At 43.2% G+C, this 27,793-nt stretch overlaps 1 protein-coding gene across 1 annotated transcript; it reads right to left on the bottom strand.

Moving 5' to 3' along the window:
- Positions 1 to 4,610: 4,610 nt before the first annotated feature.
- On the bottom strand, positions 4,611 to 5,521 carry LOC143783312 (uncharacterized). Its single transcript, XM_077271717.1, has 2 exons — positions 5,439 to 5,521; positions 4,611 to 5,361 (listed from the first exon to the last, which is right to left on the bottom strand). The coding sequence occupies exons 1-2, from the start codon at positions 5,495 to 5,497 to the stop codon at positions 4,611 to 4,613; spliced, it is 810 nt and encodes a 269-aa protein (XP_077127832.1). The 5' UTR covers positions 5,498 to 5,521.
- Between the last annotated feature and the right edge of the window lie 22,272 nt (positions 5,522 to 27,793).

Below are 27,793 nucleotides of genomic sequence, written 5' to 3'. Positions count from 1 at the left end.
TAGCCAATACAGCCTGCTGACGCTTGGCAGTAGCTGGCCCATAATGGGACAACTGGTGTGCAACAGTGTCATCTGCCGATGGAGTGGTTGGCAGACTGCGTTCTGTGGAAGAGCTGTAGCTTCTGCAGGAGGACGAGGAGGAGGAGGAGGAGGGGGTGCGAACGCCTACAGCCAACTGTTTCCTAGACCGTGGGCTAGGCACAACTGTCCCTAAATTGATGTCGCCTGTGGACCCTGCATCCACCACATTCACCCAGTGTGCCGTGATGGACACATAACGTCCCTGGCCATGCCTACTGGTCCATGCATCTGTAGTCAGGTGCACCTTTGTACTCACAGATTGCCTGAGTGCATGGACGATGCGCTGTTTAACATGCTGGTGCAGGGCTGGGATGGCTTTTCTGGAAAAAAAGTGTCGACTGGGTAGCTCGTATCGTGGTTCAGCATACTCCATCAGGGCTTTGAAAGCTTCGCTTTCAACTAACCGGTAGGGCATCATCTCTAACGAGATTAGTCTAGCTATGTGGGCGTTAAAACCCTGTGTACGCGGATGCGAGGATAAGTACTTCCTTTTTCTAACCAGAGTCTCATGTAGGGTGAGCTGGACTGGAGAGCTGGAGATCGTGGAACTTTCGGGTGTGCCGGTGTACATGGCAGACTGAGAGACGGTTGGAGACGGTATTGTTTCCGCCGGTGCCCTAGATGCAATATTTCCTCCTACAAAACTGGTGGTTCCCTGACCCTGACTGCTTTTGGCTGGCAAAGAAACCTGCACAGATACTGCCGGTGGTGCGGAAAATGGTGGCCTTACAGTGACGGAAGGGATGTTGCGTTGCTGACTAGCTTCATTGGCCGAGGGTGCTACAACCTTAAGGGACGTTTGGTAGTTAGTCCAGGCTTGAAAATGCATGGTGGTTAAGTGTCTATGCATGCAACTAGTATTTAGACTTTTCAGATTCTGACCTCTGCTTAAGCTAGTTGAACATTTTTGACAGATGACTTTGCGCTGATCAGTTGTATGTTGTTTAAAAAAATGCCAGACTGCACTCTTCCTAGACTCGGATCCCTTTTCAGGGATTGCAGACTGAGCTTTAACCGGATGGCCACGCTGTCCTCCAACAGGTTTTGGCTTTGACACGCGTTTTGGGCCAGATACGGGCCCGGCAGATGGAACCTGTTGCGATGTTGATGCCTGCTGCGGCCCCTCCTCCACCTCCGCTTCTGAACTACTGCCGCCTGCACCCTGTTCCCCCAATGGCTGCCAATCGGGGTCAATAACTGGGTCATCTATTACCTCCTCTTCGAGCTCGTGTGCAACTTCGTCTGTGTCACTGTGTCGGTCGGTGGTATAGCGTTCGTGGCGGGGCAACATAGTCTCATCAGGGTCTGATTGTGGATCTGTACCCTGAGAGGGCAATGTGGTGGTCTGAGTCAAAGGAGCAGCATAGTACTCTGGCTGTGGCTGTGCATCAGTGCACTCCATGTCAGAATATACTTGTAATGGGCATGGCCTGTTAAATGTTTCACTTTCTAAGCCAGGGACGGTATGTGTAAAGAGCTCCATGGAGTGACCCGTTGTGTCGCCTGCTGCATCCTTCTCTCTTGTTGTAGTTTTTGCTGAGGAGGACAAGGAAGCGACTTGTCCCTGACCGTGAACATCCACAAGCGACGCGCTGCTTTTACATTTACCAGTTTCGGAAGAGGAGGCAAAAGAGCTAGAGGTTGAGTCTGCAATGTAAGCCAAAACTTGCTGTTGCTGCTCCGCCTTTAAAAGCGGTTTTCCTACTCCCAGAAAAGAGAGCGTTCGAGGCCTTGTGTAGCCTGACGACGAAACTGGCTCCACAGCTCCAGACTTAGGTGGAATATTTTTATCCCCACGACCACCTGATGCTCCACTACCACTACCATCATTACCAGCTGACAATGAACGCCCACGACGACCTCTTGCACCAGACTTCCTCATTGTTTTAAAATCTTAACCAAAGTAACTTTATTTGTTGCTGTCAAACAACTTACACGGTTAGCTATAACTTCAGTATGATTTCAATATCCCTTAACAGGTTGGTGAGACCACAAGGAAAATCAGGCACAATGTTACACACTCTGTTTTCTGTGGCACAAAATCACAGAGATGACACACACGCAGGACTGTCACTCAAGCACTAATGTCAATATTAATCTCCCACCTAATTTATTTATTTTTTTTTCTCAGGGAGACTTTAGAAACCAAATAATATTAAAAAAAAAACAAAAAAAACAACAACAAAAAAAAGGCTTTCTATGGCCCACAATTAGAGAGAGAGAGGTGGCACACCCAGGAGTCAAGACTGGCGCACAAGCTGAAAGGGCAATATTACTCTCCCACTGTTTTTTTAAGTTTTTTTTTTATTATTTTCAGGGAGACTTTAGAAACCAAATAATATTAAAAAAACCAAAAAAATAAATAGCCTTTCTATGGCCCACTGAATGAGAGAGAGAGGTGGCACACCCAGGAGTCAAGACTGGCACACAAGCTGAAAGGGCAATATTACTCTCCCACTGTTTTTTTATGTATTTTTTGTTTTTTAAGGGAGACTTTAGAAACCCAATAATATTAAAAAAAAAAAAAAAAAAAAGGCTTTCTATGGCCCACTGAATGAGAGAGAGAGGTGGCACACCCAGGAGTCAAGACTGGCACACAAGCTGAAAGGGCAATATTACTCTCCCACTGTTTTTTTATGTATTTTTTGTTTTTTAAGGGAGACTTTAGAAACCCAATAATATTTAAAAAAAAAAAAAAAAAAAAGGCTTTCTATGGCCCACAATTAGAGAGAGAGGTGGCACACCCAGGAGTCAAGACTGGCACACAAGCTGAAAGGGCAATATTACTCTCCCACTGTTTTTTTATGTATTTTTTGTTTTTTAAGGGAGACTTTAGAAACCAAATAATATTAAAAAAAAAACAAAAAAAAAAAGGCTTTCTATGCCCCACAATTAGAGAGAGAGAGGTGGCACACCCAGGAGTCAAGACTGGCGCACAAGCTGAAAGGGCAATATTACTCTCCCACTGTTTTTTTAAGTTTTTTTTTTTTTATTTTCAGGGAGACTTTAGAAACCAAATAATATTAAAAAAACCAAAAAAATAAATAGCCTTTCTATGGCCCACTGAATGAGAGAGAGAGGTGGCACACCCAGGAGTCAAGACTGGCACACAAGCTGAAAGGGCAATATTACTCTCCCACTGTTTTTTTATGTATTTTTTGTTTTTTAAGGGAGACTTTAGAAACCCAATAATATTTAAAAAAAAAAAAAAAAAAGGCTTTCTATGGCCCACTGAATGAGAGAGAGAGGTGGCACACCCAGGAGTCAAGACTGGCACACAAGCTGAAAGGGCAATATTACTCTCCCACTGTTTTTTTATGTTTTTTTTTTTTCAGGGAGACTTTAGAAACCAAATAATATTAAAAAAACCAAAAAAATAAATAGCCTTTCTATGGCCCACTGAATGAGAGAGAGAGGTGGCACACCCAGGAGTCAAGACTGGCACACAAGCTGAAAGGGCAATATTACTCTCCCACTGTTTTTTTATGTATTTTTTGTTTTTTAAGGGAGACTTTAGAAACCCAATAATATTTAAAAAAAAAAAAAAAAAAAAAAAGGCTTTCTATGGCCCACTGAATGAGAGAGAGAGGTGGCACACCCAGGAGTCAAGACTGGCACACAAGCTGAAAGGGCAATATTACTCTCCCACTGTTTTTTTATGTTTTTTTTGTTTTTTAAGGGAGACTTTAGAAACCCAATAATATTTAAAAAAAAAAAAAAAAAAGGCTTTCTATGGCCCACTGAATGAGAGAGAGAGGTGGCACACCCAGGAGTCAAGACTGGCACACAAGCTGAAAGGGCAATATTACTCTCCCACTGTTTTTTTATGTTTTTTTTTTTTTTCAGGGAGACTTTAGAAACCAAATAATATTAAAAAAACCAAAAAAATAAATAGCCTTTCTATGGCCCACTGAATGAGAGAGAGAGGTGGCACACCCAGGAGTCAAGACTGGCACACAAGCTGAAAGGGCAATATTACTCTCCCACTGTTTTTTTATGTATTTTTTGTTTTTTAAGGGAGACTTTAGAAACCCAATAATATTTAACCCTTATCCGGCTGAATAGGTACAATTGTAACTATTCCGTTTTAAAATTGCAATAACTTTTTTTTGAAAAGACGTAGAGGGCTGAAATTTCGTGACATCTCTACATTTTTGGTCCAGAATATATTGGCCAAATTTCAATAAAATATCTCCACCCGCTTCCGAGATAAGGGGTCGAGATCTTTTTGCATCCATAACAAGCTGCATAGGTACAAATGTACCTCATATATTTTGAATGAAGATAATGCAAGGGAAAAAGCATAAATTTTTTTTTAATGATAATGCCGAGGACCATCAGTTGGTTTCCCAGTGTAGAGCTGACCTTGTAAAGGGTAGGCATTTGATGAGTCACAAGCCCAGAAAATCTTTATGCCATATTTAGCTGGTTTTGAAGGTATATACTGGGTAAATTTAGTATGACCTCTAAATGGAAATAATTGCTCGTCGACGGTGATACAATGATATGGCTTGTAGGCTCTCTCCAGATTACTGTTCAGCATTGTCCAAGATGTCCCGTATTGGTGCAGCTTTATCTGTTTGCACACGTTCTGCACGTGTATTTTCGTTGTCAAACCTGATAAATCTGAGTATCATCTTGAAGCGGTCACGAGACATGGCTGCACGTATAAGAGGCAGAGCAGCAACATTCCACATTTCCTCCAGATTCTCTTTGTTGGCTCTGTGCACACCAGCAGCAATCAGTATGCCCAAAAATGCATGAAGTTCAGTTTCAGTAAATTGCTTGAATGTTTTTTGTGGTGGCCGTTTGGAAGAATCAGGAAAACGTTGTACCAGTTCGTTGTTGTAAGCATCACAAACTCTCTTGGCCTTTCGATTCGTTTCCCGTAATATGATGTCACACATCTCGGGAGTCATGATGGACTTGAATAGCTCTTTTGCTGTATATAGGTTGCTGATTGCTGCAGGGCCACCTCTTTGTCGTAGGACATTACGAGATTTTGTTTGTGCATTTGGCAGTGGATTACTGCACCATTGAGTTTCATCCTTAGCAGTCCAAATGTCGCCTGCACTTTGAGGCACAGAATCATCCTCAACACTTTCGTCTGATTCGTATTCATTTTCATGCTCTATGACCATTTCTTGTTCAATGTCTGAATCTTCTTCAGTAACATCCACTTGTGGTACATAGTTTTCATCATCAGATGCAACATATGGTTCATCCTCATGCTCAGAATCAGATTCTTCTAGCATTCGCATTATTTCGTCAGACGTAAATCTGTAAATATGAAAAAATGTAAAATAAATAATTTTCCGAAATACTACATTATTGGCTTTTCACAAAATTATACTAACCTGCAAACACGTTTTCTTGGATTATGGCGGAAACTAGATCCAGCATTACTATCACTCATGATGACTTGCTAGATGAATTTTGGCTTCGTATTTTGTGCTGAATATAAATAAAACATCGTAAAACAATATGTAGATACTAATTATTATCCATTTTTCGTATAAAAATTATACCTATAGTGATAAGTTTCATACAAAATATATGTAAGCCAAGTCCAGGCTGAAAGACAATTTGACTGTTCTGTCCCCACATAATGAGAATAAAGGTATAACTGGCTGTTAGATGCTGTGAGACTTTCCTACCATCGTTTCCAAGAAATTGAAGACTTCACAAGCCTAGAAATGTGTGCTCACAGCAATGAGATGAACAGCAAAATGGCTAATGAGAGGAGGGAGGCAGGAAGACAAGTAGAAGCCACTCCCAGTTTGAATTAACTTAATTGACAGCAACATAAGTGACCAGTAACAACACTGAACAATAGATATCAGCATAACATTTGTAGCTGAATGAACTTTAGTTTCTGAAACCAAGTAAAGTCTTCCCACAGTGGAGGTATATGTGAAGGTACAATTGTACCTATGCAGCCTGTTAAGGTTGTAAAATTATGCAGCCTGACAAGGGTTAAAAAAAAAAAAAAAAAAAGGCTTTCTATGGCCCACTGAATGAGAGAGAGAGGTGGCACACCCAGGAGTCAAGACTGGCACACAAGCTGAAAGGGCAATATTACTCTCCCACTGTTTTTTTATGTATTTTTTGTTTTTTAAGGGAGACTTTAGAAACCCAATAATATTTAAAAAAAAAAAAAAAAAAAGGCTTTCTATGGCCCACTGAATGAGAGAGAGAGGTGGCACACCCAGGAGTCAAGACTGGCACACAAGCTGAAAGGGCAATATTACTCTCCCACTGTTTTTTTATGTATTTTTTGTTTTTTAAGGGAGACTTTAGAAACCCAATAATATTTAAAAAAAAAAAAAAAAGGCTTTCTATGGCCCACAATTAGAGAGAGAGGTGGCACACCCAGGAGTCAAGACTGGCACACAAGCTGAAAGGGCAATATTACTCTCCCACTGTTTTTTTATGTATTTTTTGTTTTTTAAGGGAGACTTTAGAAACCAAATAATATTAAAAAAAAAACAAAAAAAAAAGGCTTTCTATGCCCCACAATTAGAGAGAGAGAGGTGGCACACCCAGGAGTCAAGACTGGCGCACAAGCTGAAAGGGCAATATTACTCTCCCACTGTTTTTTTAAGTTTTTTTTATTTTATTTTCAGGGAGACTTTAGAAACCAAATAATATTAAAAAAACCAAAAAAATAAATAGCCTTTCTATGGCCCACTGAATGAGAGAGAGAGGTGGCACACCCAGGAGTCAAGACTGGCACACAAGCTGAAAGGGCAATATTACTCTCCCACTGTTTTTTTATGTATTTTTTGTTTTTTAAGGGAGACTTTAGAAACCCAATAATATTTTTAAAAAAAAAAAAAAAAAAAGGCTTTCTATGGCCCACTGAATGAGAGAGAGAGGTGGCACACCCAGGAGTCAAGACTGGCGCACAAGCTGAAAGGGCAATATTACTCTCCCACTGTTTTTTTAAGTTTTTTTTTTTTTATTTTCAGGGAGACTTTAGAAACCAAATAATATTAAAAAACCAAAAAAATAAATAGCCTTTCTATGGCCCACTGAATGAGAGAGAGAGGTGGCACACCCAGGAGTCAAGACTGGCACACAAGCTGAAAGGGCAATATTACTCTCCCACTGTTTTTTTATGTATTTTTTGTTTTTTAAGGGAGACTTTAGAAACCCAATAATATTTAAAAAAAAAAAAAAAAAAAGGCTTTCTATGGCCCACAATTAGAGAGAGAGGTGGCACACCCAGGAGTCAAGACTGGCACACAAGCTGAAAGGGCAATATTACTCTCCCACTGTTTTTTTATGTATTTTTTTTTTTTTAAGGGAGACTTTAGAAACCAAATAATATAAAAAAAAAAAAAAAAAAAAAAAAAGGCTTTCTATGCCCCACAATTAGAGAGAGAGAGGTGGCACACCCAGGAGTCAAGACTGGCGCACAAGCTGAAAGGGCAATATTACTCTCCCACTGTTTTTTTAAGTTTTTTTTTTTTTATTTTCAGGGAGACTTTAGAAACCAAATAATATTAAAAAAACCAAAAAAATAAATAGCCTTTCTATGGCCCACTGAATGAGAGAGAGAGGTGGCACACCCAGGAGTCAAGACTGGCACACAAGCTGAAAGGGCAATATTACTCTCCCACTGTTTTTTTATGTATTTTTTGTTTTTTAAGGGAGACTTTAGAAACCCAATAATATTTAAAAAAAAAAAAAAAAGGCTTTCTATGGCCCACAATTAGAGAGAGAGGTGGCACACCCAGGAGTCAAGACTGGCACACAAGCTGAAAGGGCAATATTACTCTCCCACTGTTTTTTTATTTATTTATTTTTTTTTCAGGGAGACTTTAGAAACCAAATAATAAGAAAAAAAATAAATAAATAAATAGGCTTTCTATAGCCCACTGAATAAGAGATAGCACACACAGCAGTGGCACACAAGCCCTGACTGAGGCCAATATTTTTCTACCACTGATTGATGTAGTGTTTTTGTGTTGAGGTAGAATTTAGAACACAAATCACGGAAAAAATAAATAGGCTTTCTATGGCCCACTCAGTGAGAGATGGCACACACAGGGATGGCACTGTAGCAGAAATGCCAATCTTAATCTCCCACAAAAAAAAAAAAAAAAAACAGGGACTGTCCTACAATTACTATCTCCCTGCAGTAATCTAAGCCAGGTATGGCAGGCAGCAATAGGAGTGGACTGATGCACAAATTAAATAAAAAGTGTGGACAAACAAAAAAGATAGCTGTGCAGAAAGGAACAAGAGGATATGTGCTTTGAAAAAAGCAGTTGGTTTCCACAGTGGCGTACACACAGCAATACAGCTATCACGGAGCCTTCTAGGGCAGCCCAATGAGCTACAGCGCTGAGGAAAAAAAAAAAAAATAGCTTCCACTGTTCCTGCACACCGAAGGTGGTGTTGGACAGTGGAAATCGCTACAGCACAAGCGGTTTGGTGGTTAGTGGACCCTGCCTAACGCTCTCCCTGCTTCTGACGAAGCGGCAGCAACCTCTCCCTAAGCTCAGATCAGCAGCAGTAAGATGGCGGTCGGCGGGAACGCCCCTTTATAGCCCCTGTGACGCCGCAGACAGCAAGCCAATCACTGCAATGCCCTTCTCTAAGATGGTGGGGACCAGGATCTATGTCATCACGCTGCCCACACTCTGCGTTCACCTTCATTGGCTGAGAAATGGCGCTTTTCGCGTCATTGAAACGCGACTTTGGCGCGAAAGTCGCGTACCGCATGGCCGACAAGCACAGGGGTCGGATCGGGTTTCATGAGACGCCGACTTAGCCAAAAGTCGGCGACTTTTGAAAATGATCGACCCGTTTCGCTCAACCCTACTGGCTAACAAACAAGCAACTCTTGTAGACCGTTTGGTTCAGGCATTCCCAGCACACAACGGCGGTGATGGTTCTCACGCGAGCCGTAGGGGGCAACATGACAGAGGTGTTAGAGGTGCACAAATCCGAAGTGGCCTTGGACAGAGGGGTTTTATGACCAGGTTGTGGAGTGATTTTGCAATGACCGCTGACACGACAGGTACTGCTGCATCAATTCAAAGTGACAGGAGACAGTATTTGTCCAGTATGGTTACGAACTACTTTTCCTCCCTTATCGATGTTCTCCCTCACAGGTCATTCCTCTTTGATTACTGGGCATCTAAAATAGACACCTGGCCTGAATTGGCAGAATATGCATTACAGGAGCTCGCTTGTCCTGCTGCTAGTGTGCTATCAGAAAGAGTCTTCAGTGCTGCTGGTTCAATACTGACCGAAAAAAGGACACGTCTGGCTACCCAAAATGTTGATGATCTAACCTTCGTTGAAATGAACCAATCATGGATTTCAAATTATTTTGCCCCACCTTCCCCTGCTGACACGTAGCTTGCCTGAAAAATGTCTTGCTTTTGGCCTCCTCTTACTGACTTCTCCAATTCCTCCATTTGCAGCTGCTGAATGTCCACCATAGGCCATTTTTATACCTCCCTAAATGGGCTGACTCCCCCCACAGGGCCGTGGTCACCACCTGGCGCAAGCACCCGTGCGAGTGCCGTTTGCCTGGACAGGTGGGTGGGCCCACTCTTGGGCGACGACACTGGCACAGGGTCCCTCATAGTACAATGAAGTGTCTCTGATGGTGGTGGTGCACAACCAATGTCAGACACACCATCGTAATATGAGGGGCCCTGTGCCAGTACAGCCGCCCACGAGAGAGTGTTCCCCCCAGCTCGAACAGTGCTCTACCACTTGCAATACTTACCTCTCCCTGCTCCACCACTGTGTAGTCTGTGCTGTTAAATCCTTCAATGGCACTGCCAATACAAATTTGTTAAAATGATAGATGATAGTTAAAATATACAGGGGCCATGGCCTCCATTTAGACCAGTTAATACTTTGCGCCTACTACTACTGTCTGCTACTCAGCAGAGGAGCCCACCCCTGTACCTAGCTATGCCACCTGTTTATTTATGAACAATTTTTTGGCAGACATTTAGCCCACTTTATTATTTGGGCCTACTAACTGTGTCTGCCGCTCATTACAGTTTTCCTCCACTGAACAAAGCAATGCCGCCTGTTTAGTCCTGTTACCACATTTGAACTGCATTTAGCCTACTTTATTATTTGGGCCTACTAACTCTGTCTGCCATTCATTACAGTTTTCCTCCACTGAACAAAGCAATGCCGCCTGTTTAGTCCTGTTACCACATTTAAACTGCATTTAGCCTACTTTATTATTTGGGCCTACTAACTGTGCCTGTCACTCATTACAGTTTTCTTCCACTGAACAAAGCAATGCCGCCTGTTTAGTCCTGTTACCAATTTTGAACTGCATTTAGCCTACTTTATTATTTGGGCCTATATCTGTGTTTCCTCCTCATCCTGCCCATTGCCCAGCCACTGCTAGATGAGTCTGCTGGTACATTGACCCAGACCACTACATTCCCCTTGCACTCTACACAGCCAGAATCTGACCCTTCTGAAAGTCAGGCTCCCCTTCCCGCATACTATACCACCTTACACGGGGACAAAGAGGAAGGTGCAGATAAAAGTGCAGGTTCCTTCATCAGGTGGGAAGGCATACTCGTTGGCAACGTCACTGGCACAGGGCCCCTCATAGTACGCAAAAGTGTCTCTGCCAGTGGGAGGCGCCACCCGCCGTCAAACACACCGCCGTACTATGAGGGGCCCTGTGCCAGTGCCAACGAGTGGGCCCCCCCTGCTTGCTCAGGATCACAGCACTTGCAAAGTTGAAATACTTACCTCTCCCTGCTCCACCGCCGTGACGTATTCCGCGTTTCCTGGGCCCACGAAAATTTAGAGTCAGCCCTACCCCCCCACAACTTTAGCCAAATGACCCCCAGTTTTCAATGCCTAACTATTATTATAAAGTAAATTAAGATTGACAAGCTTAAGTAATAAGAATTGATGTTTTTGGCATTAAAATGGGCACTGTAGGTGTTTTCCTGTCCTCCACTCACTGCTGACCTTGATTCCCCATTGACTTGCATTGGGTTTCGTGTTTCAGTCGGCCCCCGACTTTTCACAATAATCGGCCGATTTCACCTGACCCGACTTTTGACAAAGTCGGGTTTCGCGAAACCCGACTCGATCCGAAAAAAATGAAAGTCGCTCAACTCTATATATATATATATATATATACGGTATATATATATATATATATATATATATCGGGCCACCATCTAGTACATATATATATGTAGATGGTGGCCCGATTCTAACGCATCGGGTATTCTAGAATATGCACGTCCACGTAGTATATTGTCCAGCCACGTAGTATATTGCCCAGCCACGTAGTATATTGCCCAGCCGCGTAGTATATTGCCCAACCACGTAGTATATTGCCCAGCCACGTAGTATATTGCCCAGTCCACGTAGTATATTGCCCAGCCACGTAGTATATTGCCCAGCCACGTATATATATACTAGATGTTGGCCCGATTCTAACGCATCGGGTATTCTAGAATATGCATGTCCACGTAGTATATTGCCCAGCCACGTAGTATATTGCCCAGCCATGTAGTATATTGCCCAGCCACGTAGTATATTGCCCAACCACGTAGTATATTGCCCAGCCACGTAGTATATTGCCCAGTCACGTAATGTATTGCCCAGTCACATAGTATATTGCCTAGCCACATAGTATATTGCCCAGCCACGTAGTATATTGCCCAGCCACGTAGTATATTGCCCAGTCCACGTAGTATATTGCCCAGCCACGTAGTATATTGCCCAGCCACATAGTATATTGCCCAGTCACGTAGTATATTGCCCAGCCACGCAGTATATTGCCCAACCACGTAGTATATTGCCCAGCCACATAGTATTTTGCCCAACCACGTAGTATATTGCCCAGCCACGTAAAATATTGCCCAGTCCACATAGTATATTGCCCAACCACGTAGTATATTGCCCAGCCACGTAGTATATTGCCCAGTCACGTAGTATATTGCCCAGCCACGCAGTATATTGCCCAACCATGTAAAATATTGCCCAGTCCACATAGTATATTGCCCAGCCACGTAGTATTTTGCCCAGTCCACATAGTATATTGCCCAGCCACATAGTATATTGCCCAGCCACATAGTATATTGACCAGTCATGTAGTATACAGCACAGAGCCACGTAGTATACAGCACAGACACGTAGTATACTGCCCAGTCATGTAGTATACTGCCCAGTCACGTAGTATATTGCCCAGCGATGTAATATATTGTCCAGCCACATAGTATATTGCCCAGCCACATAGTATATTGCCCAGCCACATAGTGTATTGCCCAGTCACTTAGTATACAGCACAGAGCCACATAGTATACAGCACAGACACATAGTATACTGCCCAGTCACGTACTGTAGTTTACTGCCCAGTCATGTAGTATATTGCCCAGCCCCATAGTATATTGCCCAGTCACATAGTATATTGCCCAGCCACGTAGTATATTGCCCAGCCAAATAGTATATTGCCCAGTCACGTAGTATACAGCACAGAGCCACATAGTATACAGCAAAGACACGTAGTATACTGCCCAGTCACGTAGTATACTGCCCAGTCATTAAGTATATTGCCCAGCGGCGTAGTATATTGTCCAGCCACATAGTATATTGCCCAGCCACATAGTATATTGCCCAGCCACATAGTATATTGCCCAGTCACGTAGTATACAGCACAGAGCCACGTAGTATACAGCACAGACACGTAGTATACTGCCCAGTCACGTAGTATACTGCCCAGTCCCGTAGTATTCTGGCCAGTCACGTAGTATGCACCATATCCCTGTTAAAAAAAAGAATTAAAATAAAAAATAGTTACATACTCACCCTTCGTTGGCCCCCGGATCGAAGCGGTTACCGATGCTCCCGGATAGAAGCAGTTACCGATGCTCCTCGCGCGCTCTGGTCTGAAGAGTGCATTGCGGTCTCACGAGATGATGACGTAGCAGTCTCGCGAGACTGCACATCATCATCTCGCGAGACCGCAATGCATGGAGCGGTCACCGGGGCCCGGACTCGGTAACCGCTTCGATCCGGGGGCCAACGGAGGGTGAGTATGTAACTATTTTTAATTTTTTTATTATTTTTAACATTAGATCGTTTTACTATTCATGCTGCATAGGCAGCATGAATAGTAAAAAGTTGGTCACACAGGGTTAATAGCAGCATTAACCGAGTGCGTTACACCGCGGTCAACGCTGCCATTAACCCTGTGTGAGCGGTGACTGGAGGGGAGTATTCGGACGCCAGGCACTGACTGCGGGGAGTAAGGAGCGGCCATTTTCTTCCGGACTGTGGCCGTTGCTGATTGGTCATGGCTGTTTTGCCGCGACCAATCAGCAACTTGGATTTCCATGACAGACAGAGGCCGCGACCAATGAATATCTGTGACAGACAGAAGGACAGCCAGAAAAACAGACAGAAAGACGGAAGTGACCCTTAGACAATTATATAGTATATATATATATATATATATATATATATATACAGTATATATCAAAGGGAAAACAGGGTACCCAGAATCTATTGTAGTTTAGGCGGAAGGTGGGCGTATATACCTGAGAGGACCACGTGTCATGGTCACAGTAGAACCCCGGGTAGGCCTTGTACCGGACAAGGAAGGGAGTGGCATAGCCTTGGGGTAGTCCTGCTCCTGTCCATGAAGCTGGCACTTGGGGATCTCTCAGGCTGCATAATTTGTATTATGTGATTTGTGACTATTATGGCCTATATTTTGTTGAGAAGTAAAATCCTGTTATTTTTCGTCACAAGTTATAAAGAGAAGTTGGTTTGGTATCATATCATGGTCAGAGTCATTCATAGCAGTGCCGTATCCCATTCTCAAACAATGACCTGCATACCGGTCATTACATTTACCACATAGCAAACTTGCATATTTGGTCCAGATGGCTATAGTTGAATTCTGCCCAAGAAGCTGCTGTGAACTGTGTGGAATGTACTTTTATAATTGAAGGTTGAAGGCCCTCTTGATTGATAGCAAACTTTGATAGAACTCTTCAAACAGCTAGAGAAAGCATCTTTACTTGCATTTTCACCTCTATTTTCCCATGGAACTGTTCATCTTTCCTATATTCCGAGGAATAGCAGATGTAGGTTAGAACCACCCTCTTAATGTACAGAAGATGCAGATTGGAAGTGGCGTTCTCTAACTCTCCATTTAAGAAAGATGGAAGGACAACCTCTTGGTTCATATTGACAAATGAGGAAACTTTCGGGAAAAAACTTGTCATGGTGCGAAGAACCAGACAGTCATCGAAACCTCGAAGATGGGGCTCCCTACAGGGAAAAGTTTGAATTTCACTGACTCTTCTTGCTGAGTACATGGCCACTAAAAAAGGTTTTCCAGGATAAAAATTTTATGGTGGGCCCATGGCTAGATAGTCCTTATATGCAGCATGCTGGGCAGGGAGCAATCCTGCCATTCTGCTTACAAGAGGAAATGTCAGCGGAGCTGCAGGAATGTCCTCAGATTCGTGCCCCTGCACTTTCTCAATGATACAGGTGCGCACGGCTTGATGATGTCAGCATGCAGCGCACGCCTGTGTCATTTAGAAAGTTGCCTGTGACAAAGTAAGAAATGCTGCTGCAGGGGAATGGACAGAGACTTGAGTGCATTTTTTTCAATACACTGGGGAGAGGAGAATGGAAGCTGGTGGGGAGAACAATGAGGGATGTGGGGGAGAACAATGATGGGAGTGGGGAGAGGACAAAGATGGGGGTGAGAAGAGGACAATGAGGGGAGAGGACAATGATGGGGGTGGGAAGAGGACAATGATAGGAGAGGGGAGAGGACAATGATGTGCGTGGGGAGAGGAAAATTATAGGAGTTGGGGAGAACAATGATGATTTGGGAGGATAACAATGATGGGAGTGGGAGAGGAAAATGATCGTTGTGGGGAGAGGACAATGATGGGAGTTGGGAGAGGTCAATGATGGAGGTGGGGAAGAGGACAATAATGGGAGTGGTGAGAGGACAATGATGGAAGTGGGTGAGAGGATAATGATGGGAGTTGGGAGAGGACAATGAGGAAGGTGGGGGAGAGGACAATGATTGGCTGTGGGGGAGAGGACAATGAAGGGAATGGGGAGAGGCTAATGAGGGATGTGGAGGAGAGGACAATGAGAGATGTGGTGGAGAGGACAATGATGGGAGTGGGGGAGATGACAATGAGGGATGTGGGTGAGAACAATAAGGGGTGGGGAAGAAGACAATAAAGGGGTGGGGGATTGGGATGGAAGTATGGGGGAATTATAATGGTCTTACAAACAGTGGGAGGAGGATGTTAGATATGGTTGAAAAATGAATTGGGTGGTGCAGGAGGGTGCTAAGTCCCTGATAGTGTCCTTTGCCATCTCACAATTCATTATGACACTATCAGGGACTTAAAATTTATTGAGGAGTGGAAAAGGAGAGGTAAATGTGCATAGGACACTTTATAATGATTTAGAAAGGTGGGAGAAAATAAATTGGGAGGTGGCGGATGATGTTAAGTATCTGATAGCGTCTTCTCCCACCCTCAAATTCATTATGATTCTATCAAGTAATTATAATGAATGGAGGGACACAGGACAGGGATTAAGTCTATGTGCACATGTTCAGGACTTGCAAGAGAAAATTCTGCTGTATATTCTAATGTGTTGGCAGAAAAAACGCTGCATAAAATACTTTTTTTTAAATGCTTTTGTTGCGTATTTTTACCACTCAGAAACACAGACTGCGGAGGGCACCTTCAAGTACAATAAGCTATAGGGATCTACCTGGAGCATGTCAAAAAACCATAATGCAGAAACAAGAAAAAGAGGACATGCTATGAGCCGGGACCACCAAAATGCACAAAATATATAAAGTTTATTGAAAGCCACAAACACCCGAAATTTAAAAACATTTAAAAACTGGAATACTATACATCCCCATAATAGGGTCAAACTGCCGGACAGGGACCCAAGTGACACCATTATACAGCATAGACAATATAACTTCAACAATCATATAGCAGAGCTAGCCCACGCATGGAAAATATATATAAGAGGGTACTATATTTCCCAATCATTAAGGAGGCGCAAAAGTTCACAATAAGAATAAATATTACATATAAATTATTTGCTGCAGAAGATATCAGGTGTCTCATGTAATCTATGGAATGAAGACAAGTATGGCTAAAGCCTATTCACATATCTATATGTGACATTAGACGATAGAAATTTAAAGGCTCTGTAACGCCATAAAGATTGCCTATAGCCTTAGATAGGGCTGAAAAGCATGCTTACCCCCAAAGATAGAAGATGTATGCCTAAATAGCATGACCAGTGGGGGTATGGGTCAGAAGTCTGGGGGATTCTAGATTATGAGCCCCATCGGGGACAGCGATGATAATGTGTGAAAACTGTAAAGCGCTGCGGAATATGTTAGTGCTATATAAAAAAAAAAGGAAAACAAAAATTATCATGCATTTATTTCAGAAAATTTAACTTTTAGATCCTGTTGAATAAATAGCAAACTATAAGTGTTATGGTTAATAGTTTATAGCTTGCTTTGATTACCATTTAAATGTATATCTACGGTATATGTCTAGTCTTAATATTTCTGTGTGTTTGTAAGTTTGTATAACTAACAGAAACTGAATATTGGTTTTCTGATAAGCATTTGAAGACAGATGAAATCTGATTTAAGCCAGAAGTCAGTTAGCTTTTTTTTTAACTTACTTATCTTTTTGTGATGTACTGTAACTTCCTCTTTTCTGAAGGCAAGAAAAATCAAAAGCATTTGAGGATGTGTCAGACAAGATCTGCACACAGACAGACACCTGTGTATGCTTTGTCTCTTCTTCCGCCCTGATTTGATGAACACTGTCAAACGTGCGAGACCCTTTGTGTCTCCCCTAATTCTCGTCCTAAAGAGGGGTTTCCAAAACAGAGGGAAACCAAATTTTCGGAAAAATGGTGTCATGCCTCTGTCTTTGAACTCGATCCGCTGATCTCTTGCTGCCTGGTCGTTTTCCCTTTCTGCTGAGCCTCAGCCAGTTTGGTCTCTGTCCAACTGATGATGGTTCTTTTGTCGTTTCTTTCCTTTGTTTGGTTTGCTTTTACTCAAGTGTCTCTCTCTTTCCCATTTGGTTCTGTCTTATGACTTCTTGGGAGGAGCTATTTATAATCACCTTGCACCTGCATCTTTACTGGATATATTTCAAGACAGATGGTGTTTAGAGTTTTAGCTCGTCAACGAGGGATTATTTTACCTGGTTAATCTCTGTTGCTTTTCCAAAGGTTTGTTTGTCTTCCTCCCCAGTACCCTTTCCTTTGTTTTATGTTTGGTGTCTGGGAGGTTTTTACACGTATTCCATTTGTGTGAAAGTCTTCTTATTTTCTTTCGGCTTTCCTATGTGTCTGTATGAACACGTTCAAAGTCCTGTGTCTTGGTAGCGCCCCAGGGTTCTGGTCGTCACAGTAGCATTGCTTTCCTCACAGGGAGAGTGATGTTACATTTGGAGGCAAAAAGGGATAACTGTAACCAGGTAAACACAAGCATGCAACACATTCACACTCCAGGCCACCAGGGGGAGCTTTTGATCCTATTTACTAGGTGACTCCCCATATATAAGGTAGTTTTTGGAGGGAAAGAGAGAGAACAGTTCTTGCCAGGAAACAGAATGGATCAGTCTGAGGCAGAAGAGGGTTTACGGAGCTGTGTAGCCACAGTGCTGCAGCTCCTGGAAGGAGACTTACAGAAAGCCGAATATATTGCAGTGAGTGTGTAGGAGAGTGAAGCACAGGAGAGGATTCCAGTGGGAGACCAGCCACGAGCAGGCTGCCTCCTTCTGAGGCGCAGAGACCGGTAGCCAGAACACCGAGGTTGTAAGGGCCTCTACGACTTACATCAGAGACCAGCAGGACAGCTGAACTTCAAGTTACCTGTCCGCCTTAATACCCAGGAGACACGGTGACACCTTTAGAGCCGGGGCGTGCTAGAGTCCCTATAAACAGACTCAAGTCACCAATCATACGGGTTATGTCCTATCCTTTACGTGGGACAGAGAGAGAGAACATCTGTGAGGACCTTATCTGAAGCCATAGGCAGTAAGGGACTACAACACCAGAGCGCTAGAAGAAGGCTGTGATTTCCACCTGGATAAGGGGACTCCTAACTTGCCTCCAAGACAGCCGGACCCTGCCTGCCCTGTGATCTGGTGTCCTGGACTGTGGCTGCCTGAAATCATCAGTAAACAAGGTAAAGAGACTGCAAACCTGTGTCCTTGTTCTTTACTGCACCATTCACCATCTTCCATCTACACACCGGGAGCCCTGGGGATAAACTTTACCTGTGGAAAGGTATACCACCTAGCTGCCATAACATCACCCCAGAGGACCCCTTAAAAGCAGTGTCGGTCCCCACTGACCGAATACCACAGGTGGCGTAACGTACATAAACTTTATTCCCTTTAAAGACCTTTCCCTTTTTCTTGAGCGCCCAGGGCCACGGACCAGGTCGCCACCGTGACATCCCCCTGGGAACTCAAGACCCGGTACCGAGTACTCCACGGCCCTGGCGGGGCGACTCATCTTTTCCTCAGATTTTTGTGTATTTCACTTTATAGTTATTATTGTTCTAGTGTTGCACATTGTTTATAGAGAGGATGCAGTTACGGTCATTCAGAGTAAGTTGATGTTGAGTGGGGGCTCAATTACAAGTATTTAGGGTGCCAATCTCAGCGGGCAGGCAGGCAGGCAGGACATACAGTGATGGCCAAAAATGTTGGCACCGTTGAAAATGAAGTATTTCTCCTAAAAAATTATTGAAGTTACACATATTTTGTCATGCACATGTATATTTCCTTTTCGTGAATTGGAACAGCAAAAAAAAATTGAGAAAAAAAGGCAAATTGAACATAAGTTCAAACAAAACACTAAAAATGGGCTGGACATAATTGTTGGCACCTTTCCAAAATTGTGGGTAAACAACTTTGTTTTAAGAATGTGATGCTCTTTCAAACTCACCTGTGGCAAGTAACAGGTGTGGGCAATATGAAAGGCATAACTGAAACCAGATAAAAAGGGGAGAAGTTAACAGACACAATATTTGCATTGTGTGTCTGTGTGTGCCACACTAAGAATGGAGAACACAAAGAAGAAAAGAGAACTGTCTGAAGACTCGAAAAACAAAATTGTTGAAAAATATCAACAATCTCAAGGTTATAAGTCAATCTCCAGAGAACTTGATGTTCCTTTGACCATAGTGCGCAACACAATCAAGACATTTACAACCCATGGCACTGTAACTAATCTCCCTGGATGTGGAGGGCAGAAAAATATTGATGAAAGGTTGCAATGGAGGATAGTCCGGTGGTGGACAAGCTGCCCCAATCAAGTTCCAAAGAAGTTCAAGCTGTTCTGCAGGCTCAGGGGTGCCATCAGCTTCAGCACAAACTATGCGTTGACATTAGAATGAAATGATACACTATAGCAACAGATCCAGGAGAACACCACTGCTGACACAGAGACACAAAAAAGCTAGACTGCAGTTTGCCAAAATGTATGTGAGGAAGCCAAAATCCTTCTGCAAAAGTGTCTTGTGGACAGATCAGATAGAACTTTTTGGTAAAGCACATCATTCTACCATTTACTGAAAACAGAATCAGGCCTACAACGAAAAAAACATTGTACCTACAGTTAAATATGGTGAATGTTCAAAGATGTTGAACATCATGAAATCTGAAGATTACCAAAGGATTTTGGGTTGCAATGTAGTTCCCAAGGTCAGAATGATGGGTTTGCGTTCTAGGTCATGGGTCTCCTAGCAGGACAATGAATCTAAACATAATTCAAGAAATACCCAGAAATTGATGGAAACAAAGCACTGGATAGTTTTGACGTGACAGCAACGAGTCTGGATCTAAATTCCATTGAACACCTGTGGAGAGATCTTAAAATTGCTGTTTGGAGATGGCACCCTTCAAGCATGAGAAACCTGGAGCAGTTTATACAAGAAGAGTGGTCCAAAATTCCAGTTGAGATGTGTAAGAAGCTTGTTGATGGTTATAGAAAGCAATTTATTACAATTATTTATTCCAATGGGTGTGCAACTAAATATTAATTTGAGGGTGCCAACAATTTGGTCTGGCCAATTTTGGGGGTTTATGTGAAAGTATGTCCAATTTGCCTTTATTTCTCTGTTGTTGTTTTTTTATGTTGTTCCAATATACACAAAGGGCATAAACATGTGTATAACAAAACATGTGTAATTGCAATAATTTTCTAGGAGAAATACTTTGTTTTCTGGAAAAATTTTAAGAGTGACAACACTTTCTGCCATTACTGTATTAGGGTCAGATTAGGGACTTTCCTAGTTTGAACAGGGATCTGTTGAGTTCAGATGTTTGTCTCTCATGGTTTAAACGTAGCTTGTGTGAGTGTGCTTATACATTCATTACAAATGGCTATGAAAAACCTTTCAGATTCTGTGATATGTTCTTCTAGTGTTTGGCTTTCTAAAGGTTGATATGGTTTTTATAATTCTTCCTTAACATGAAAAGCTAGTTCATCCTCCATCCTGAAAAGTGAAGAAGCTTCAGACTGGGATGACAACAATCTTTCTGGGTTAGAACGTCTTTTCACAGTGGCAGCCTCCAATATCAGTTTTTCGAGAGAAACAAACCGAGTGAGAAACAGGCCCTTTGAGGTTAATATGGAAGTATCTTTATGGCCCTCGCGTTGTTCTCTTTTATTTTCTTCTAACTTCCCGGAATCATTGGAATCGGAGGAAATATGTACTCAAAAATGTTTTCCAGGACACCGAAAGACTGTCCACAATTTCTGGATGATCTAGGTGATTTAGAAAATAGAACTTTCGGGAATTGGTGTTTTCTCTTGAAATGAAGACATCTACCTAAATGTGTCCGAACTTCAGGTGAATCTCTGCAAATACTACCTAGCTCAGGCTCCATTCTTACAAAAGAAATGAGTTGTGCCTGTCGTCTTGAGTGTTGAGAGACCCCGTTATTTGGGTCGTCGAGATATCAGTTAAGTTGTGTTCAGCCCACAACATGATCTTCTTGCGTTCTGCCTTCAGAGGGGAATTCGTTTTCCCCCCTGCATGTTGAGGTAAAAACCTATTGACTGATTGTCTGATTGTACCACTACTTCTACATTTCGTGAGCAAGAATGGAATGATGGAGGGCTAGTTTGACAGCACGCATTTCTCTGAAGTTGGAGGACGGAAACTTTTCCTGCATAGACTGCCTACTCTTAACCCAAGGATTCAAGACATTGGTAACCCATTCGAAGACTAAGGCATCCATAATGAGAATCATACTCAGAGATTGACTGTGAGATAGATGCTCTTCCAGTAACCACCACTCCATGTAATTTTTTGCCACTTGAGAAATCAGATGGCTGTCCAATGAGCTGATTGACTTGGTCCATGAATAAAACATATTGCTCTGGAAACCACGGATGTGAGCATGAGCCAAAAGAACCATATATAAGGGAACCTAAGACTCTCAAGGCAAATCTCACTGTTGTGTGAGGTTGGTGATGGAGGGAGGGATGAAACTAAATGATTTTTTTGAACCTGGACGGCCAACACTCTCACACACATCTGCTAAGAATCCAGAATGCACATCAAGAACTGGATTGTCTGAGAGGGTAGCAACTGCAAATTTTCCAGTTCATCAGAAAGCCACAGAAGATTTAAAGACAATTTGAGATGAGAGCTCAATAGACGTGCTGTCGGTTATTTAATGAATCATCTAAATATGGAATGACTGTGGCATCCTTCATTCTGAGCACGCTGTGAGGACCACTGGGATCTTCATAAACTCACTTGGAGCTGATGACAGGACAAAAGGGATCATACACACCCTGGGAGCTGATGACAGCACTTGAGCTAATAATGATGAACTTGATCATTGTAAACAACTGCAATCCTGAGGAATTTCCTATGTACTGGGAGAATCGGGATATGAAGGTATACATTGAGAGGTCTGTCAATGCGATGAAGTCGCCTCATTCAAAGACCCATTTCTGTTTTGAGATGCTTTTTGGCTAGAATTTTGTTTAAGACTAAGGTCAGATGGCCTCTCATCCGATTATGCACATCAGACTGTGATGAAACTCTGATTAGAGTTTGATCAGTGTTAGCATAAAGAGAATCAAAACACACTGATAGGAGAAGTTTAGAACAAAATTTCTCCATTGAGTGCAGTCCACTGATTTCTATACAGTCCTTGTCTTGCATGGATGAGTGTTAAATGAATATCGAATCAAAGTTGGACATGCTAGAATAACATGGGTCCGAGTGTAATTCGATGTTTTGTCGGTGTGCACCTGGCTTAAATACGTAAGCTCTATCACTTGTCTCCTGTTCTTCTCGGGTTTGGAACTAAGAAGACCTTGGAGTGAATCCCTTGTCCCTTTTCAACATGAGGGACCAATTCCATTGCTCCTTTGGAGACAAATTCTTGAATTATGATCTGTAAGTGAGGGGAACCTTGAGATGGAACTTGTCTGTTGGAGAGGACCAAATGCACCCACATATGGTCAGAAAGTTTCTAGCCACGCCAGTGAAAAGCCTTGGGCCTACCGGAAAGGCTTTAGGGGTTGGCATCATAAACCCCATTTTTTTCATGGTTTCTAGAGAAGCTGGTAGAAAATTTCTTCTCTATCCACCCCGTTATGCAGATAATTTGTTAGATAGTTCAACCATACATAGAGAGTTCTTGCTACAGGAATCGTTGCTATGTCGAACTTAGAAATAGAAGCAAAGAAATATTATGATTTTTTAAATAATGAGTGTTACTTTCCTGTCCATCAGATCTTTCAAGAGGGATGAGTCGTTAGATAGCAAATAGATTTCTTAAACCCTTTAGCTACAGTTATATGAAAAAGTTTGGGCACCCCTATTAATCTTAAGCTTAATGTTTTATAAAAATTGGTTTTTTTGCAACAGCTATTTCAATTTCATATATCTAATAACTGTTGGACAGGTGCATAAGTATGGGCACCTCACCAGAAAAGTGACATTAATATTTAGCAGATCCTCCTTTTGCAAAAATAACAGCCTCTAGTCGCTTCCTGTAGCTTTTAATGAGTTCCTGGATCCTGGATGAAGGTATTTTTGACCATTCCTCTTTACAAAACAATTCCAGTTCAGTTAAGTTTGATGGTCGCCGAGCATGGACAGCCCTCTTCAAATGATCCCACAGTTCAATCATATTCAGATCTGGGGACTGGGATGGCTATTCCAGAACAGTGTAATTGTTCCTCTGCATGAATGACTGAGTAGATTTGGAGCGGTGTTTTGGATCATTGTCTTGCTGAAAGATCCATCCCCTGCGTAACTTCAACTTTGTCACTGATTCATGAACATTATTGTCAAGAATCTGCTGATACTGAGAGGAATCCATGTGTCCCTCAACTTTAACAAGATTCCCGGTGCCGGCATTGGCCATACAGCCCCAAAGCATGATGGAACCTCCACCAAATTTTACTGTGGGTAGCAAGTGTTTTTCTTGGAATGCTGTTGTTTTTTGGCCGCCATGCATAACGCCTTTTTGTATGACCAAACAACTCAATCTTGGTTTCATCTGTCCACAGGACCTTCTTCCAAAAAGAAATTGGCTTCTCCAAATGTGCTTTTGCATACCTCAGCCGACTCTGTTTGTGGCGTGCTTGCAGAAACGGCTTCTTTCGCATCACTCTCCCATACAGCTTCTCCTTGTGCAAAATGCGTTGTATAGTTGACCGATGCACAGTGACACCATCTGCAGCAAGTTGATGCTGCAGCTCTCTGAGGTGGTCTGAGGATTGTCCTTGACTGATCTCAGCTTTCTTCTTCTCTGCCTTTCTGATGTTTTTCTTGGCCTGCCACTTCTGGCCTTAACAAGAACTGTACCTGTTTTCTTCCATTTCCTTACTATGTTTCTCACAGTGGAAATTGACAGGTTAAATCTCTTAGACAGCTTTTTGTATCCTTCCCCTGAACAACTATGTTGAATAATCTTTGTTTACAAATCATTTGACAGTTGTTTTGAGGAGCCCATGATGCCACTCTTCAGAGGAGATTCACACAGGAGAACAACTTGCAAGTGGCCACTTTAAGTAGCTTTTCTCATGATTGCATACACCTGGCTATGAAGTTCAAAGCTCAATGAGGTTACAAAACCAAAAAAAGTGCTTTAGCAAGTCAGTAAAAAGTAGGTAGGAGTATTTAAAACAAGAAAATGATAAGGGTGCCCATACTTATGCACCTGTCAAATTTTGTTTGAATGCAGATTGCACATTTTCTGTTAGTACAATAAACCTCATTTCAAGGCAGAAACATTACTGTGTCCAACAGTTATTAGATATATGAAAGTGAAATAGCTGTTGCAAAAAAAACAATTTTTATAAAACATTAAGCTTAAGATTAATAGGGGTGCCCAAACTTTTTCATATAACTGTACTTCTAGATACACCTTAAGGAGCATCTCCCACTGTCCAAAAAAGAATGGTCCTATCCAGATGTGGGCAATTAATTTTCCTGAGTGACCAAATGAGAGACTGTGACTGTTGTGGAAGGACGAGTCAAAGGCTGAAATGAATTCTCTTGAATATACAGTATGAGCCATCCTATACACATAAGAACCCTTACATAGCATTCACATAGCCCTCCTATATACAGACACACATCCCACACATTCACATAAATAAAAAAAACACGTTCACCTAGTGCTCTGCTCTGGTCTTTACTGTGTGCTAACAGAGCAGACACAATGTAGTGAAGTAATTGCGTCTGCTGTTTCAGTCTCTCTTCTCCACCATTGTATTCACCGCTAAGGATCTATATAGCAGTGAAATTGTGATACTAAGCAGAGGAAGACTGCCACATGGTTTGGTCCACTGACCTGTGTTTTCAGTTTTTCGGTTGTCGCAGTCCACAGGTCAAGCTGGAGCAGCCGAGGGCCGAATGTGACTTGCGGGCCGCACTTTGCCCAGGTCTGGTCTAATCTATAGACAGACTTGAATCTTAAACCGAGATCAATCTTCTTATCCGGTTTCTTCCAATCCATTCGAAACCACAGTTTCAAGAACGGATGTGTTACTCAAAAAGGTGATGCATGTGGTTCTTGGACCCACTGTGTCACAGACTAGACTTACCATGGAGGGGCATGACTAAGCAGCTAGCTTGGCGTTCACTGGAGCCTCTAGTGGTGAGGTCACGTTTGTGCATCAGGTAGCTAACAGGTGTCACTCTAGGGCGACATCCAGCAGTAGCAGCTGACCCCAAGGGTCTTGACATTTACTCAGATTCACAGACAGAGCAGGACGGCCACTAGGACAGGTTCAATCTGTGCGGACAGCACGGCCACTTGGGATGGGTTTGGACTGTGCAGGCAGGACCGCCACTTGGTACTGGTTTAGACTGTGCTGACAGGACGGCCACTTGGGACAGGATCAGACTGTGCAGTCACCAGATAGCAGATGGGACGGCCACAGGGACAAGTTCAGGCTGTGCAATTTCCAGATAGCAGAGGGGTTTGCCACAGTGACAGGTTCAGACAGTGCAGTTTCTGAATAGCAGATGGAACGGCCACAGGGACAGGTTAGACACACTGGTCTCAGGAAACAGTAACTATACTGGACTAACAGGACACAGGATATGGGAAACATTTAACAGACTAGAGACAGGGGACCTGGCAACATACAGTTGCAACATTAAACCACCTAACTGTATCTATAGGGGTTGCTCAGTCACCTCTCTATTGGGGAGGGTGCCCTTTATACAAGATGTCTCCCAGCTATTGGTTGGGAGACACCTTGCAGGTGAACACATTTTGCTAAATGCCTCTCAGCAACAAGCTGAGGGCATTTAGCAAAATGCGCACACTGCCCCTTTAAGAGCAGGGGAGCGTGTGCACACTAGGCATGCTGCCGGGAGCTGTGCACACAAATTGAAAGCGGGAACACGCTGGGGGCCGGGGCAGTGAATAAACCGGCAGTCATCAGAAATCAGGAAGGGGGCAAGCACTCTTTTATGCCACTGTATATTTAAAGGGAACCTGTCATCCCCCCCCCCCCCCCCCGGCGTTTTAAACTAAAAGAGCCACCTTGAGCAGCAGTAATGCTGCATTCTGACAAGGTGGCTCTTTTAGTTCTGGGTGCTGTAACTGCAGAAATAATCCGTTTTGTCATTTGTCCCAAATACCTTTCTTCGGTCAAGGAGGCAGGCCTTTCCCCCCCTGCTGCAGACACCACACAGCCGTCACTCAAATCCTCTTGGAGCCGGGCGCCGCCTCTTCATCGCTGTTTTGAAATGAGCCGGCGCCTGCGCTCTTTTCTCCTGCCTTGGGCAGGCGCAGTGAGCGCTGCCCGTCTGTCCTCATATACAGTCTAGCTGACTGCGCCTGTGCGGCCGCCCTGCCTGTGAATCCCAGCCCCGCAGTGAGAATAAATCAGAAGACACTGCGGGGCTGGGATTCACAGGCAGGGCTGCCGCACAGGCGCACTCAGCTAGACTGCATATGAGCACAGAGGGCGGGCAGCGCTCACTGCGCCTGCCCAAGGCAGGAAAAAAGAGCGCAGGCGCCGGCTCATTTCAAAACAGCGACAAAGAGGCGGCGCCCGGCACGAAGAGGATTTGAGTGACGGCTGTGTGGCGTCTGCAGCAGGGGGAAAGGCCTGCCTCCAGGACTGAAGAAAGGTATTTGGGACAAATTACAAATCGGATTATTTCTGCAGTTACAGCACCAATAACTAAAAGAGCCACCTTGTCAGAATGCAGCATTACTGCTGCACAAGGTGGCTCTTTTAGTTTCAAACGCCTGAGGGGGGTGACAGGTTCCCTTTAATTAAAAGTTATACTTTATTGAAAAATCTCCTTGCTGTGATTCAACTACATTTTAAGAGATTTGATCTTGACACTAACAAATAATATCTATTTAATATATACAGGGGTTGGACAAAATAATGGAAACACCTGGAAACATCAACAAAAGTTAGTTTAATATGGTGTAGGTCCACCTTTTGCAGCGATTACAGCCTTAATTCTTCAAGGTAAGGATTCATACAAGGTGTGAATTGTTTTCAAAGGAATTTTAGCCCATTATGCAGGTAAAACACCCTCCAGTTCTTTGAGCGACGATGGCGGCGGAAATCGACTTCTAACTTGAATCTCTAAAATCGACCATAAATGCTCAATAATGTTGAGGCCTGGGGATTCTGGGGGCCAGATGAGATGCTCAACTTCATTAGAATGTTCCTCGTGCCAAGCTTTAACGATTCTAGCTGTATGAATTGGTGCATTATCATCCTGAAAGATGGCGTTCCCCTCCGGGAACAGTGCTTGAACCATTGGATGCACTAAATGCCTAAATAATCTCGGCTGTTAATTCTTCCATGAAGGAATACCATTGGCCCAGCAGATCAACATGAAATAGCACCACAGATCATCACAGAAACTCCACCATGCTTTACGGTTGGGAGAAGGCAGTCTGGATGGAATGCTTCTTTCGGCTGTCTCCAAACGTACACTCGGCCAGAGGTCGGAAATAGGGTAAACGATGATTCGTCTGAGAATATCACGTTTCCACTGCTCGAGGGACCAATTCTGGAGGTTTCTACACCACTCTAAACGCTTGGAAACATTTGTCATTGAGAGCAGCGGTTGTCTGGTTGCAGCTCTTCCGTGGAATCCAGATTTGTGCAGCTCCCGACGAAC

Source organism: Ranitomeya variabilis, chromosome 6, assembly GCF_051348905.1.
Source record: "Ranitomeya variabilis isolate aRanVar5 chromosome 6, aRanVar5.hap1, whole genome shotgun sequence".
Lineage (NCBI taxonomy): Eukaryota > Metazoa > Chordata > Amphibia > Anura > Dendrobatidae > Ranitomeya > Ranitomeya variabilis.
This window is presented reverse-complemented; position numbering and strand designations above follow the sequence as displayed.